Source organism: Corvus cornix, chromosome 1A, assembly GCF_000738735.6.
Source record: "Corvus cornix cornix isolate S_Up_H32 chromosome 1A, ASM73873v5, whole genome shotgun sequence".
NCBI lineage: Eukaryota > Metazoa > Chordata > Aves > Passeriformes > Corvidae > Corvus > Corvus cornix.
Window position 1 is genome coordinate 19328923 of NC_047057.1, and position 15966 is coordinate 19344888.

General features: G+C 41.0%; 1 protein-coding gene across 4 annotated transcripts in view; it reads right to left on the reverse strand.

Moving 5' to 3' along the window:
• Positions 1 to 11881: 11881 nt before the first annotated feature.
• Positions 11882 to 15966, reverse strand: part of MAPK12 (mitogen-activated protein kinase 12) — a 33305-nt gene continuing 29220 nt past the window's right edge. For 2 of the 4 annotated variants that reach the window (XM_039570799.1, XM_039570800.1), the window contains exons 11-12: positions 15408 to 15581; positions 11882 to 14553 (exon numbers count right to left, since the gene is read on the reverse strand). In XM_039570799.1, coding sequence (XP_039426733.1) covers positions 14483 to 14553; positions 15408 to 15581 — 245 coding nt within the window. In that variant the 3' untranslated portion in view covers positions 11882 to 14482. Of the gene's footprint in view, positions 14554 to 15407; positions 15582 to 15966 lie in introns of those variants that run through there. The other 2 variants (XM_039570802.1, XM_039570801.1) reach the window with 2 other exon arrangements.

Genomic DNA, 15966 nt, shown 5'->3' on the forward strand with positions numbered 1-15966 from the left:
ATGTCTGCGGGCCACACTTTCACACAGCTGCTCCTGCTACCATTTTGCAGTGAAACGACTGCACGAAGCTGCTTAACCCAAGGAGAGCCAGCGGCACAGCCCTTTGAACCCCCAGTGCTTTGTGCATCCCACCTGTGCCCAGAGCAAAACCGTGAGCTCCACCTCCCGTGCAGAGACACCTCTGCCCCATGCACAGAGCTCAGTTCACCCAGGCTCCAGAGAGGTTGCAGACACTGTAATGTCTCACTTGAGTCTCTTTGGCATTCAGTAACTGAAGTGAAACTGGACAAGTGTCCCCCTTATGCAGCAGGCTTCTGCACCTGTCCATGTTGCTGATGTTTTTACCAAGTCATTTTGTAATTTTATGAAATTAATCAAATTCCTCTCTGTCTCTAATTATATTCTTCTGTAATACTTCCTTCATCTGATTGCTATCTGAAAGGAGGTGGCAAGATCTCTGGTGAAAGAAGCATTTCTCTTGCATGTGGAGCATGGTATTACGTGCAGATTTCTAAATGGTATAAAACATGGAGTAAGAGAGGGTTGCTGTGCCCCTTCCCACCACTGCGTTACAACCAGCCCATGCCAGGCCTGTGCTGGGCCAACCTCTGGCTGTACCCACAGCCACGTGTGCTGGCTTGTGAGCCAGCGGGGCTGATTTGAGAGGTCCTCTGAGCCACGACTGATGGACAGAACAGAGGCAAGTGTCACAAGAGCGTGTGAGACAAAGATCATCTAATAAGAGCTAATACCTATCCTGGCAAACTTAGTCTCCATAGGAGCTGTCTTGGAAATAAATAATTGTGAACTGTGAGTAATTGTCACTGCCTGAGTCAGTTTCCTGCCAGGCTTCCCGGGGAGTAGGTCATTTATGAGCCACTGCGGAGCCGTGCTTTAAAGATTCTTTTAGTCTCAGCTATGTCTTAGAGGCATCCAACTATCTTTTGATGCTTTGCTTTTGAAGAGCTGACTTTTGGTAGACTCGAGGGCTGAAGAATTGCCACCAGTTTCAAGAGAAAAATGTGCCTAAAGGCCTTTGCTGGACACCTGTGACTGCACTGGGTCCAAGGATGGTTCTGAAGCCAGATTATCCATAATTCAGTAATTTTTGGTAGTCATCTTCTGTCAGGAAAGAGAATAATTTATGGGAGCTTCTGATTCTCTTCTGGAAGTGAGTTAGTTCAAGTGGGTCAAATTCCTTATCCTGTGCCCTTTTCAGTATCATCATTTACTAAGGAATTTACCAATTTGACATCCTTTTCACTACACTCATGGGTCACTTCTAAGTAGGGGGAAGTGCTTGTGTTCAGACTCAATTATTTTGATGTTCTTCATGAGCACGTTACCTTTGAACTTGGTTTGACAGCAAGCTGTTATAATTTTAATTTTTAGTAGGAGTCCTGCAGAACAGTTATTAAAAGTGAGCATGCAGAGTAGATTGCCATTGCTTGGAGAGTGCTACAGGTCAGTCAGATGTTGGCAGAAGTGTAACCTGTGGCACCCATGTTGCTCTGTCATACATTCTCCTTTTATTTTGCAAACACTCAGCTGGTCATTTCATGGTGGGGAAAAAACATCAAGCAAATATGCACACAGATTGATTTTGTGAACACAGTAAACTGTTTCACTGTTGCCACACCAGCTAAACATCCAGATTGCACAAAAACTGGTGGCTCAGTATTTCTGATTGTAGTGATATATGTCTGTAGAAGGTGCTTGAACAAAGGCTGACTAAAGCGAAAAAAAAAAAGATTAGTTTAACAAACGATCGTGGCAATTGCAGTGCCTGCATACAGTTAGAGATGTCACAATCTGGAGTCTGCTCTTTGAGACTTCTGAAGAAAGCTGTGTGGTGGTTCCCTTAGCTACAGGCTGTATTTATTGTTCCTGGATATGAGCAAGGGACACCTGCTGATGGACCATGATAAGAGGAACAGTGGCTGGAGGCTCTCTCCCTGCCCACCTCTGTGTCCTCTCCTTTGACTGTTACCGGGGAGACAGACAGAGATTAGCCAGGAGCCACCCATCAGAACTCAGTGAGAAACAGGACTGACATTTTCTTCAAAGAAAGCAGGGGCCTGAGAGCAAATTTGCAGATGTAGGGATTTTTGGTTTTAATCTGAACATTTGTTGCAATATTTGGCTGGAGTCATTTTTATCTGGAGTCAATTGCAGAGATGCAAGGCTCCCAGACAAAGATCAAAGCCTGTAACCATGCACCCCAAGTGGCAAAAGGAGGCAGGGGAGAGGTAGTCCTTGCCCTGATGAAAGCTTTGCTGGACTAACATCTTTACTCTGCAGGGTAGGATTTACTTCGTAACATTTCCGTTGCTTTATTAAAAAAATAATTAGGCCACATATGGTATCTGTAAAACAGCAGAGATAGAGTCATGGATGCCTTTGAATGCCTTTGAAAAGGCCTCATTAATTTATTTGTCACAATGGCTTTAGCACTGCTTCAATTTTTAAAGGACAGAAATATTGTATTTCCTTATAAGTCTGTAATGGAAATTGTTACAGGCTCACTGCTCTGGCATGCTCAGCACCGCCCTTTTTACTGTCAGTCGATTAAATCAGAGGAAAGTTTGTTTTAATAGTGAAAGAGAAATTCGATGCTTTGGGTGACCCAAACTTAGTTTCTGACTCTGCCACATTTCTTCTGGAATCTTTAACCCTGCTGCACTGTACTCCTGCACACACAGATTGTCCTGGTTAACAATGCTGGGGGGATGCTGGGGTTAAACATGTTCAAATATGAAGTGGTCAGATGCTGCAAGAGTCGGGAGGGGGCATGTAAATACCCACACAGATCCCAAGAGTATCACTCAAAGCACAAGGGTACTGAATACCATACAAAAATTGGGTAAGTAGCATTTTCTAAGTAGGCCAAGTCAGTCAGGACCAAAAAAAGGACACAAGAAGATGAGGTGACTTGCTAACCAGCCAGCAGCTAACTCAGGCATACAAATCTGAGCTTTGACATCACAATGTTCATTGACCCATTCAGCTTCTGGAGGTCCTGCCCAGCAATATTTTTGTCACTGCAGAGCAGGATAATTTGTGTAAAGTGATTTTAGATGAAGAACTGAAATCCAGTACTGACTTACTAGTGGCACACACAAAATTGCATTTAGGCCATGTCCTGTGTGCTGCATGTCAGGGCCTTATGGTGAACACCACATAGGTTAAATGCTGTGTGAAGCTGTTTGCTTTCAAGGAGGCTGAAAGGAGGAAAGAAATGCTGGCACAGTTGTCATTAAGAAAGTAGAATTTTGTTTTTCAGCCATAAAAACCATGGCAGGATCACCAGTGTTGTTGGTTTTGCTCCAGGGGTAAGCAAATTCCAAATAATGGCTTTCAGGTGGGAGCAAAATACAGTCTGTCTGAATTTAGGGTTTTACGCTATTGATCGTGTACCAGATGAGCACCTTCCACAAACAGCCAGTAGTAATAGCCCCTCTTCCCTGTTCTCCCCCAGGTAAAAAATTAAATGTTTTTGGATATTTTTATTCCTTGGTTGGTATTGGTTTGCTGCTTTGGCTAATACTGCCTATCTTTCTTTCTAGTCTTGAGTCAGTTTTACTGAATTTCAATTTAGTTTTGCTTTGATTTAATTTTGTGAAAGAAGGACTATTTGACAAATGGAATATCATGTATTTCAGGCACAATTTCTGCTCTACAGAAAAGTTCTTCTTTTCTTTTGGACTTAAGCGGTTTTTGCAGTCTTTTGGCAACGGGGCTGATGCTGGTTTTCCCTCTATCAAATTTCTGTCATAGCTGAGTCCCCTGTCATGTATTGTCTGTCACAAATAGCTCCAAATGAAATAAAAAGTGAAGTTAAACACAGAGCCCACTGAATTGTTTCTAAACCTCTGTGAACAGAAGGGAATACAAGTAGATTCGAGCTGTTTCATAGGGAGACAGGGCACCAGCTGTTTGGGCTACAAGTAAACACTACATACCAACTATTTGTAGTCCATTGACAAAGTAAACATCGTCACCTTGTCTATTCCCCCTCTCGAATCTTTCTTTGTCTGTGGCCTGTAGCCAACTACTGATCATCAAGATAAGACAGAAACACATTAAGTCTTGAAAATTGTGTCTGGCTTCTAGCTGCCACTAGAGATAGCTCTATCAGTTAAGCAAGTAAAACCCCGGGAGAGTGCTCTGCTGACTCCAGCACGCCTGGAGCCCATCCCTTTTAAGTCGCTTGGCAGTATTTCGCATTTAACTTCTATGAATCCCAGCCACCCGCAGGAAATGCTCTTGGCATCTGACATTTTCACAACACATGGCAGGCCTTGCTTCACTTTAACACCATGGGAAGCAGCAGACCTGAAGCTCCTGTTTAGAAGGCAAACTTCAGCCTAAATACTTTTTTGAATAAGCAAAATTTAAATAACTTCTGTAACTTTTCACAAATACATAGATGTGCTTCAAATATCTGAATTAGATATTATGGCCAAATCTCCTCTAAGCAAGATTCCCTCTGGCATTTGCATAATTTTTTTCTTGAATAGATTCATAAAATCATTTAGGTTGGAAAAGACCTTTAAGACCACCAAGTCCAGCCATAAACCTAACACTGCAAAGTCCCACTACACCACATCCCTAAATGTCACATCTACATGTCTTTTGAATAGTCCCAGGGATTGTGACTCAACCACTTCCCTGGGCAGCCTGTTCCAATGCCTGATAACCCTTTCCATGAAGAAGTATTTCCTCATATCCAGTGTAAACCTACTCTGGCACACCTTGATGGTAAAATGTAATCTCATTCCAGACACTGAATATGTATTTAAATCTAAATAATCAAAGCAAATGTTCCTGTTACAAATGTTTTTGGTGAAACCAAAGACTTGTCAAGAAATAGTCAAAGTTACACCCTGGACATGAATTTGAGATTCTGATCATTAGAATCCTGGCAGCTTTTTTTTTGTGTTACAAATTTCTCTCCAAACCATGATTCATATTGTTTTTAAGGCTGTAGCATGGAATTTTAAAATTACAAAAAGAAAATATATTTTCTTGATAAATCCTAGCTTTAGGTTTCTATGTTACCGTAGTTTTGGAAAGAGATTTATTATTTTGGCCTTTCTAACTAAAATAATTTGCAAACTTTTTCATTCGAGTACAGAGGTGCATACTAAACTCTATTAAAAACAAACAGTTGTGTCCTGAACTCTAATGTGTACATAGACAATATTCCAAAATTTCTCGGGATTTTGAGAAAATAATATTTTTAACTGTGGCAATTACAAATTATAAGAGTAACTGCTTCACAAATCAGTGTGTCCATTCATAGGGTATGTATATAATTCTTGCCTGACAGCTATACAAATATTTGATGGGAATAGTTCTTTTCTGTTCTGCGCCACGAATATGTGCTCAAAGGCTAAGGAGTACTCACTGACAGTGTGGACAGTGTGAATAATTTTTTTCACTCTCCCTATTTTAAACATTACCTTACACACACCTTTTGGACAAGGATGACCACAAAAAAGAGCCTTTTGGAGCCTTTAAGGCACCTTCCTATCCTGATAAAAGACACACTTGCTATTGCAGCTGCCACTAATCTACATTTTTTCGGTATTCCTCATATATCAAGAAACTCAAAAGATTTTTCAAGGTTCAATTAATGAAGCAACCAGCCTTTTGTGTAACCTGTTTTGACTACAGATGCTTAGCCAAATCACACCTCTGTGTGAGGAGTGAAGAATTCGAGAGACAGCAGGAGCACAGCACTGTGGCAGACGACTGGCAGGACCATGCCAGCCATTAGGTGGATCATCATGGGCAGGTCTAGACTTCAAATGAGATAAGGGTTTCACAGACACTACTTTTTGATTTGAACCTTTATGATTTTCTCTCTGTTATCATACAAGGATGGTATCTCTGTAAATAGTGTGTAAGTCTTTTTGTCTGCCTGAGAAGACATCTAGAACAGTTTTGTAAAAGTAAATAGATTCTGCACCTTGTATACTTATTAAATCTTCTTATATGCACTTTAATGGTGAATGCATAGTGCCTTCCTGTAACACTGATGCTGGGCCCACAAAATCTGCAAAACTTCAGCAGTTGTTCCTATAAAGAAGATTCATATTGCCACAACCATTCCCACAGCAGGCCTGAGAGTTACAGAATCAACCACTTCATCCCCTCCCGTCTGTTTTGTCGACAGCTCCATCGATATTCATGAAAGGCTTTAAATCCTCTGCAAAGGGGGAGGATTCAATTTAAAAAAAAAACCAACCCAAACAAAAACCAAACAAACCACACATCAGTCTTTAAACAGAAAGCATAGATGCAATATACTATACAAAAAGATGGGGAAGAAAAAATGTCTTCCTCTGAGCCTCAGGGCAGATGGCAGACTCCTTCCCTTTCTCTGTGGTGGCTTATGTTGCACACATTGCCTCTGTTGACATCAAAGACTTTTGGTTTCTATTACCCTATCTTGAAGAGAAATTCACTGATAAAGGAGTCTCCACCCTAATGATTAAACCCTATTTGGATTTCAATACCTGGGCAGAGCCGCTGAGCCAGGAGGCCAGGATTAGAGGGTCGGAGACTTCAGCGCCCATTTGCTAATCTGGGTGCAGACTGTGGGGCCTGCCTGTGAAATGTTATGTCATTTGGTCTTCACAGCCCTTTACCTTCATTCCAGGGCAACCATTTTCTTCCAGTGGAGCTACTGGGAAATGAAATGGGTGAGTCCATCCTAAATAGCTACACAACAAGAAGAGCTGAGTAAATAGGAAAAAATGTAGAGCAATCATTTAGAAATAGCTCAAAATCAAACAGAACCTAAATGATCTCTAAAACTATGGTTTACTTCTAATTAGAATATGAAGCACAGGGAGGCACAACCAGAGAAATAATTGAATTTAAGCTTAGACAGGACAGGCTGATGGTTTTTTTGGTATTAGGATCCATTTTCATTCTCTAATGAAATGGAAGGGTTTCATGCTGGTTGCAGTGATCAAAGATTGATAACAGTCTCCACAGGAGGTTCCTTTCATTATGGAAACCATAGAGGAACAAATAGTTTAGAGGGGAATGTATTTTGAAATTAGACTCTGGAGCATCCAGAGAGAAAGGATTTGTGATTGCAGGTCTACTTTTACACCATAAAAGGAGCATGTTTGCCTGACAGCTTCCTTAGCTTTTTTCCTCTGCTCTTATATCTAGCTGATAAGAGTGATAAAAGATATTGCCACTCCCCATAAGCCTTGTTACATCTACATCTATACTACAGCATTACTAATGTTAAATGTATTAGGACAGGAGACCTTTGAATTGTTTGGTGAGAGAGAAAACTACTTTTAGAAACAACCAGAGAAAATGCTGTGTGTTTCTCTTCATACTGAGTAGCATTTTTCTCCCTGGTATTCCAGCAAAATGAAACAGATACTGGAATTACTGACAGATTCTGTACCCAAGGAAGGCAAATGCAGTTTCCATAATCCATGACTATACCCTGGAAGCCAAGATTCTGCCTGTTTTGCTTATGCTGTGTGTTAGAATATATCTATTGATGTCAGTGTCTCATGGCAGACCTTTATGTGAGCAAAACTGACAAAGGTGGCCAACGTACACAGGCCGCTCACTCTTTTTGGTGAATTATCTTTCAGGACATTCTATAAAATGTTTGGTTTTGGTCCATGATATTGAAAAAGCATTCAGTATGGGCGGTACTTTCCCTGCCATAGGGTTGGCCCAATAAAGCAACCTCATTCTAGTATCTTGGTTTCAGCAAGGGATGCTGCAGATGCATATGCCAATCTTTAAAGAGAACAAACAGCTTCTGCCCCTATGCTTACTGAAGTCCTTAGCCACTCTGTCCCAACACTCCAGTGGGAAAAGCCAGCTTGGGTCCATGTCCACATGTGCAAGGACATTCACTTGGCTACTTCTTTCTTTGATAACTATCAGTATTTGATTTGCTTGGTAAGAACACTGCTTGAGTAGATAAAACTAACACAGAAAAATGAGGGGAAATAGTGCTTCAAATTCTGCCTACTTCCAAGTTTTCATTTTTCTCCTTTCCAAGGGAAAAGGATCATTTGTGGTAGAGGCCCTTCACAACCAGCCCTACTGTCATGCCCATATTTGCTAAGGTCTAACGTTTCTGGACAAGAAGAGAGAGATTTAGTCTTCTTTAAAACTCCTAGTTGATCACAAAGGATGTATGAACCAGCTGATGATGTCACATTACCATGTTAGAGAAGATTTTATTAACCCTAAGGGAGCCCTCAGGCATCCACTGGTATGAATTGGGTACATTAAGGCAAGCCAGTGTCTGGGACATGGCGATGCTCTCTGATTGCTTAGCTCAGCTCTTCAGCCTTTCCTGAGCATTTTCTCATGGGAAGTCATGCTTACCCCACTGCTAAGATCTAAAGTTACAGCATAAAGGGAATTTTCCCTGTACATAAATAATTTATGTCTCAAATTACTCTAATGATACCAAACACGAGTTATGGAAAGCAATTCAAAAGCTGGAAGACATGCAGCAAGTTCATAACATTAATCATATCAAATCCAGGTGATCAAAACCACTAATCCAGCCATAAAGCATAAAAGGCCATAAAACCCATTGAGAAACCTAAGGAAACACAGTTAATGCTCTGTTTTAAAGACTTGCAATGGCAATACTGAGTAGATAAAGTAATTATAGTTATAGTGAGCTGTTCATTAAGAGAATCACACTTGTGTCATTGAATCTCCAAATACTCACTCATTTTTGTATGACCGTAATTTCACATCTGTTCTGAAAATTCAGCAGCCTGAATGTAAAGCATTACCAGAGTGCTTGAAAGCCATGGGGGAGTCATGTTTGAAGTCTGTAAGGTGACATGAGACCTGGAGTTTATATGTATGCCTGGTGACTTAGCCCTCCCACTCTGCCAGCATGCAGGACTCTATCTCACCATTCACAGTATTCTCACTGCTGTGGTTCTACTTCTCTGATGAGTCTAATTGTTTATTTACAACATTAGTAATGCCTTCAAGAAAATCTTCCTGCATTGTCTTCTCTTTCTTTAAAGGAAATCTGTGCTGTTGTGCAGTAATTCTTTCCTATCTAATCATTACCTTTTGCATAAATGCATAATGTATGAAAAACTTCATTATGATGCTGTCCTGACACTTAGTCCAAATGGAGACTCACAGCAACTTACAGTAGCTTTGCCAATGGCACAGAAATACATATTCATTCCATTTATTATGGAGCACTGCCAATAAATCTTTACAGCTTGACCTAATTTAATATAAACCATCGTATCTAGGTCAGGGCAGATGGCAGGGGGCAACTGGGGACAACCCCAGCCCTGGGTGTGGGGCACCTCCCTGGGGATGAGGACAGGCCAGACTGGGACATCAGCCTGTGAGTGGAGGTGGTTTGGTAGGACCCATGGCCAGGGACACAGCTGTGGGGTGGTGAGGAGCTGCAGCTCAGGCAGGGCCAAGGCAAGAGCACCAGCTGGAAGCAGCTCCCTGCATCAGGGTTTGGCCCCACAGCGCCTGGGAGCCTGCCCCCAAGGTCGCTATGGGAAAGGGGCCACCCTTGGCTGCACTGGCTCAGAGCTGGCCCCCAGTCCCAGCAGCCCAAGCTTTGTGAGCTCCTGTGGATGCTCTCATAACCCTTACAAGCAGAGCTCACCATCAGGCTTTCCCAAACAACTACTTCACAAAGGCTGTATTGTTACTCTTTTACGGCTGGAGAACAACAGACAAGAGATGACAGCCTATTCACCCATCAGTTTGGCTGAGCACAATTTTCCAGGCACTGTTGGCTCTGTGGCCATGTCAGTGCTAGTAAATGAACCATGCCTGCAGCACTTTGCTGGATCTACTGCTTTAGAGAAAACTTGAGGGAATGTTTTTCTGATTACATTTCTTGGCTGTGTTTTTTCTCCTTACAGTAGTGCCATTTTTATGAAAAAGAAAAGTCAAACTTGACTCAAACCCAAAAACGTAAGGAGTTACATTTAGGAACAGCAAAATGTCCGGGCACATACCAAAGTAGTACTACTTGGCAGCAGGAACTATCATGTATAAATGTGACTTCAAAAATACCTAAAAAAAAGCTTCCATGGTCTTCTGAGCAGTAAAATTTTACTGTTATCAGTGATATAATAATGTTACAGTAATAATGAATTTCCCATTAGTATCAGACTGAACTGGATTAGGTGGCAGTCTTGTGTTGGTATTACAAGTGTCACTCTGACAAGAGCCTCACGGCTGCTGGTACCACGCAAACACAGCAGACTTTACCTGCTCCCTAGGAGCGAGTGCTCCCAGGACATTGCGTGGCAAAACTTGAGAGCATTTTCAAACAGGACCTTAGCAATTTCTTTCCTTGCATTTCATTTGTTTCATCGGCAGTCACTTTTACTTCTCAAAGATAACAGCATATTCAGAAAGCTTCAATGGAAGGTGTAAGAGCTGCATGCCTGGATCACTCTAACTGCTGGAAAATGCACCTTGTTGCTTACTGATGAAGCAGACCACGAACTAGAAAACTCCTGCTTGGAAAAGTAACGAGGTTAAGCATAAAGGAGCTCCCATTACAGAGCAGAACAGCAGCAGACAAAAATTATGAATCATTAAAACACTTTCCTTGTCCTCACTCACCTCCTTGTGGGATGCTGTTTCTGGTAGCTAAAAAGCATACATCAGTTCCACGCCTCAGAGCTGCAGGTGGTTGCTAAGTGAAAATGCAGTTTTCACATGTTACTATTCCACAGGCTGCAAATGATCTGTGCACAAGAGCTGCTCATTAAGTGGTAGTCCATGAAGTTTCAAAGAATATCTGTATGATGGAAGTCCTCCTCCCTTGATCTTTCTCCAACTCAGGCTTCTGAATTCTTACGAAGACAGGAGATTTAAAATGCGGCTGTGCGTGAAACTGCTTCTGGTATTGTTTGACTTATACAACCAGTTGCCCCCAGAGTACGCAGGAGATGGAGAATTAATCAGCAGGGACAGCAGGTGTTTTGAGCCCCTATTCTTTTCTGTGGTACCTACAGGGACTGTCAAAGCACATGGCTATTTTATACCAAGATCCAGGGACTGATAGCATCTAACAGATGCTTCATTCTCTGACAACCTTAGCTGAAACAGACCAGAAGCATCTGGTATTCGTTTTTGAACAGCAGATCAGGAAATTCAAAGAACCCCACCCAGCTCATATGCCCAGTAATTCCAAATCAAGAACAAAGTGCATCTTCTGAGCACATTTTGCAGGACACATTAGCATGTACCTCAGTAATATCCTGTTTAAAACAAGAGAAAATAGTCAAGAAAGGAAGTTGTGAACCACATCTGGCCCGCAACACCGCATTATCAAAATTTGGCATTTGGTGAGTCTTCAATGCAACAAAGACTAATACTTAAGGGGACAATCTTGCTCCCTGAAACAGTCAGGGAACATGTGAGCCTCATATATCCTTCTGGAACACTGTTAACTCAAACTTCGCTGTCCGACTCAAAGATGTACATGCTTGATGACCATCAATCTTTGGCTTTTAAAATCAGGCTGAGAAATGCAACTGCATTTAAGGACCAAAATCCTGTCCTTCAGAACAAAGCAGAGATGCCTGGTGAAATCCAAGAAGCTGTTAAGAAATAATTTGGTGGCAGTAGTACAGTCAGATCAGCTCTTTGATAACTCCCAAGTTTGGAAAATAAGAGAAAGATTAGCATCTGACTAACTTCCAAAAGAAACTACGTCAGCAGCCAATATTGCATGAAATGTACCTACACTACTAGTAGGTACCCTTTCATACCCTACTTCATATAGCACCCTTTACCAAAAATAATATTTTCAGTACTGACTATACATTTGGGAGTACATACGGGGAAGATAAGACCATTATTGTGTCAAAAAACAAACTCCCAACCTTTATTTGTCACAACACATTTCATGTACATGCAGAATGTATTTACATTTCTCTTTTAAGGCAAACAGAAATTAAGTTCTTATACTTGAGTTGCTTAGCACCAGTAAGAATAGCAAATAAAAACACAGGAACTGCTCTCTCCCTTTGGAGTAGCAGCTGCTTCTGCTGCAAATTATTTCTGCTTTCACCTCACAGTTCTTTTAATGAGCTCTACTGTCATCCGGAGCCATTTCTGCAGAATTCAATCTCTTCAGAGAAACTGCTTGACCAACTTGAAGTTGCCTTTGCTGTTTGCTAATGGCACAGCAGTACTTCTGTCTTTGCTGACATATGCACCAAGGTCTTCAGTTACTTTAAGAGTTCTGTATTTCTCCACTACCAAGAAAAACTATTATCTTCTTATGTCTTTCTCACGTGTGCTGGCTGCTTCTCCAATGCTAAGTTAAAATCAAGAGAGGGCAAAGGTAACCACAGCCAATGGAGGATTTCAGCGCTTGACTTTGTGGAAATGCCCACTGAAGTGTTGGCCTTTAGGAAGAAAATGCAAAGCAGTTTTTCAATTAAAAAAATGCTCCCTCTGAGTCTGAGTAACATTTGAGCCATCTGCATTATCTCCAGACTTCAGGCATTTTCTACAATTTAGGATGTTGAAATCCATTTAAAATATAGAGGCAGCATTTTCAAGTAAGTGTTTGACATTTTTCATTTCCCACTGACTGGGTCTGCCAACACCACTAATTCCAATAGGCACTTTTCTCCCATGACTTTTAAGAGGACCACAGAGCATGATCCTAAGAGAAAACATCTATTCTGTAAAAATCAAAGTTTCTATTTAACATAGAAGTGTAGACCAAGCATAGTCCATAGTGCAAAATGGGGTATGACTATCAAGTGTGCCTTCCTCTGTGAGGAACCTGTCGTTTGGAAAAACCTTTTTATTCAATTCACATTCTTTGCCTTTTTTTCCACACATTCCTGAAACTGTAGTTTTTAATGACTTGTCAAATACATGAATTTAAGGTTTCTGTTACTATTTAGTCTCTCTAGGTGTCCACCTCAGCTAATCAACGCTCGTCACAAACAATTTTTAAACAAACACTAATATTTACAGGTGTTTAATTCAAACATTCATTGAAAGAAATAAAGTAACTGTGCCTTTATTAAACTTATGGTTTATATAGGATATTAAAGCAAAAAACCCTCAAGTAATTTCTTCTTTTTTTCCAGTTACTACCTGCTAATATCAAATGTCTTCTTTCACATTCATTTCATTCAGTACTAACACACCACAGTGTATTACACTGGGAATAACCCACATCCAAACAGTCAATTGTAAAGACACTACCTTTAGAAAGACAAGCAATTTCACACAGAAATTCTTCACAAAGAATTTCTTTTTCCCAATTGTTGCCAATTCTTTTTCCCACCTCAGGGACCCTTACAAACAAAGCACCTAGGAAAATACAGTAACAGGACAGTAAGAGGAACTCATGAAGCATCTAATCAATCTATCCCATCAGGAAGCTGACTCCTTTTGCCAAGGTACCTCTCAATAGAAGGTCTGAAGGTTTTTCCACGTGAGTTCAAAAGGGTAAAAAATAGGAATAATTATTATTCTTTACCTGGTAATAGCTTTGTACACTGTGAAAAGAACAGCTTGCTGCAGGTATTCCTGATGAAGAGCTGCAGTGTATCATTTTGGTCCTCATTTCATTTTCTAGACAGTGACCCACATGCAGCTTTAGTTTTCAAATCAGCACTGCTGATTCTATAACCAGTACATTGTCTGAGATAATTTCAATACTAAGATGTTAGAGAGCTTACAAAACTTCAGAAAATCTGAAGAATTTCTCCCTGGAAATCCTTGATCCCTAGTCTACTATACAAAGAAAATGCACTGTATTTAGAGAAAAATATTATACAGTGATTATATATCCAGTGACTGTTCACCTAGTGAGTTTATGAAATCTTGTCCTGCTGTGCTGGTTATTTTGAAAAAAATCTAGGACATCAACACTTCTGAGGTTCTCTTCCACTCACACAGGACAGGGGAGGCAGGCATTCATTTGGGCTGTGTCTCTGCTACCCACTGCAGTGCCTGAGGTAACAGAAGATGATTAGCCTTCCCAGGCATCTCAGCAAAGTGAAATATTCCAGAGGAAGTCACATGAATACTCCTTGCATTCAAGACGGTTCAGTGGCCTTGGGAGAGCAGTCCCAGCAGATCTCTGACATACTGTGTAGCTTGCTTGGGGTGGTAATTTGTACTCTTCTGATCTCTGAGTTGAAGAATTAGTCCTGCTCTTTTGGTGATAGCACCAGGTTATTGCAGTCTGAGTCCTGTTGTGCAGAAGGAAGAAGTTGTAGGCAGAAATAAGTTTCTGGATATGTTTGAAATGCTACTCCCAAAGGCACCAACTTCCACATGCAGAGTAAAGGACATTGCTCTTTCTTACAGTGCAGATGAAACAGATTACACAGAGTTTATTTATAAAAAGTTTTATACACCTGAAGTGTCACAAACATTTACAACTTTTCTGCCTTCCTCAGAGTTCTGAAAATACTGAGCCACACAATTACACTGATGTCTCCTTTGAATCCGATGTCTGTGGTGGCTTGAAGTTCAGTATCTCTTTATATGTAATGCCTGCAAAACAACAGAACAGACATAGCATTGGTATGGTCTAATGAGAAAAGGAGCTGCACAAACATGAATGAGCAAGGTACAACTTCGGCATGGCTGGGCTCTGATCTAGCTCAGGAAGAGAGAGACCTCTTCAGGCAAAAAGAGAGGAAGTGTACAAAAAGTAAGGGAATCAAGGACCATTTTTTCGCCATTTCAGATTTGAAAAAGTAGCCCAATACTGAAATGGTACAGGTGCTTTCAAAGGGATGTGAGCACTGACTTTTGAGTATAGTGGGCAATATTCTCAGCAAGAGCTACTGAGCACATTAGATTTAAAAGTCAGGTCCTCTCTTAAAAGCCAAAATACAAACCTCTGACCTTAGATGAAAATAAGATTAGACTTAAATCTCTGCTGACACAGATATGTTTTTTCTCTCTCTGAGAATCTAACTTTCAGGCCAGCAACCACTGCAGTCCTATAGATGCAACATGCAATCTGTTCACCTGCCCTATCCACTGGAAGGCAAGTTAGAGAAATGGTTGCTTTTCTATGTTGCAGCAGATGGGAGGGCAGAAACATTAAGGAAATGGAGGACAGCCTCTGTTAGGAAGCAGAGAAGAAACCTTTGGAGATCCTTTCACAAAGACTTGATAAGAGGAACACTGGCTTATCAGTAGCATTTCTTTTTCTTAAAGGTGTCTATTTACTCTGTTCGATAAAAAGCAGAGAAGTTAATTTGTAAAGGAGAACATTTTTATTTCTGCTTGGCCTTTCGATAAAAAGCAGAGAAGTTAATTTGTAAAGGAGAACATTTTTATTTCTGCTTGGCCTTTCAAACTGGTTATTTTTGAAAACATCACAAAATTAAACTCACGCTTCCACTCATCTAGTGGAAGATCCATATTATCAAATGTGTCGTCATATTTCTCAGCTTCAATTTCTTCCTCAGGATCATGAATTGGTTCAAAGTAAGGATGCATCAAAGCCTCAGCTGCCGTGACTCGCTTCTCTGCATCCAGCACCAGCATCTTCTCCAAAAGGTTTAGAGCTATTGCACAGAAAACCAACAGTGTATTCAAATCACACACCTGATTTCACTTGTACACAGTAATATTGCCCTGGAGCTATTTCAAATAAATACATGGAGTTATAAAGCAGAATCATTGGGTGTCCAGTGATAGCCAGTGTGGGCCCCTTTGCATGACAGTGTTGTGAGCAAGCTGGGATGTGTACAAAGCCTGATGCAATGCAGAGGTGTTCTGTTGCTTCTGTATGCAATACAGAAAACATCTCAGCTAATGACTTCCCAGCTTCTGGCTACAGGACCGCTGTGCTTGGGGTTTTCCCAGGTGTCGTCAATCACTGCCACTCACTGTGGTCCTAAGGTCCATCACCCCCTGACGGCAGCTGAATGAACAGGTAAACAGTGAACG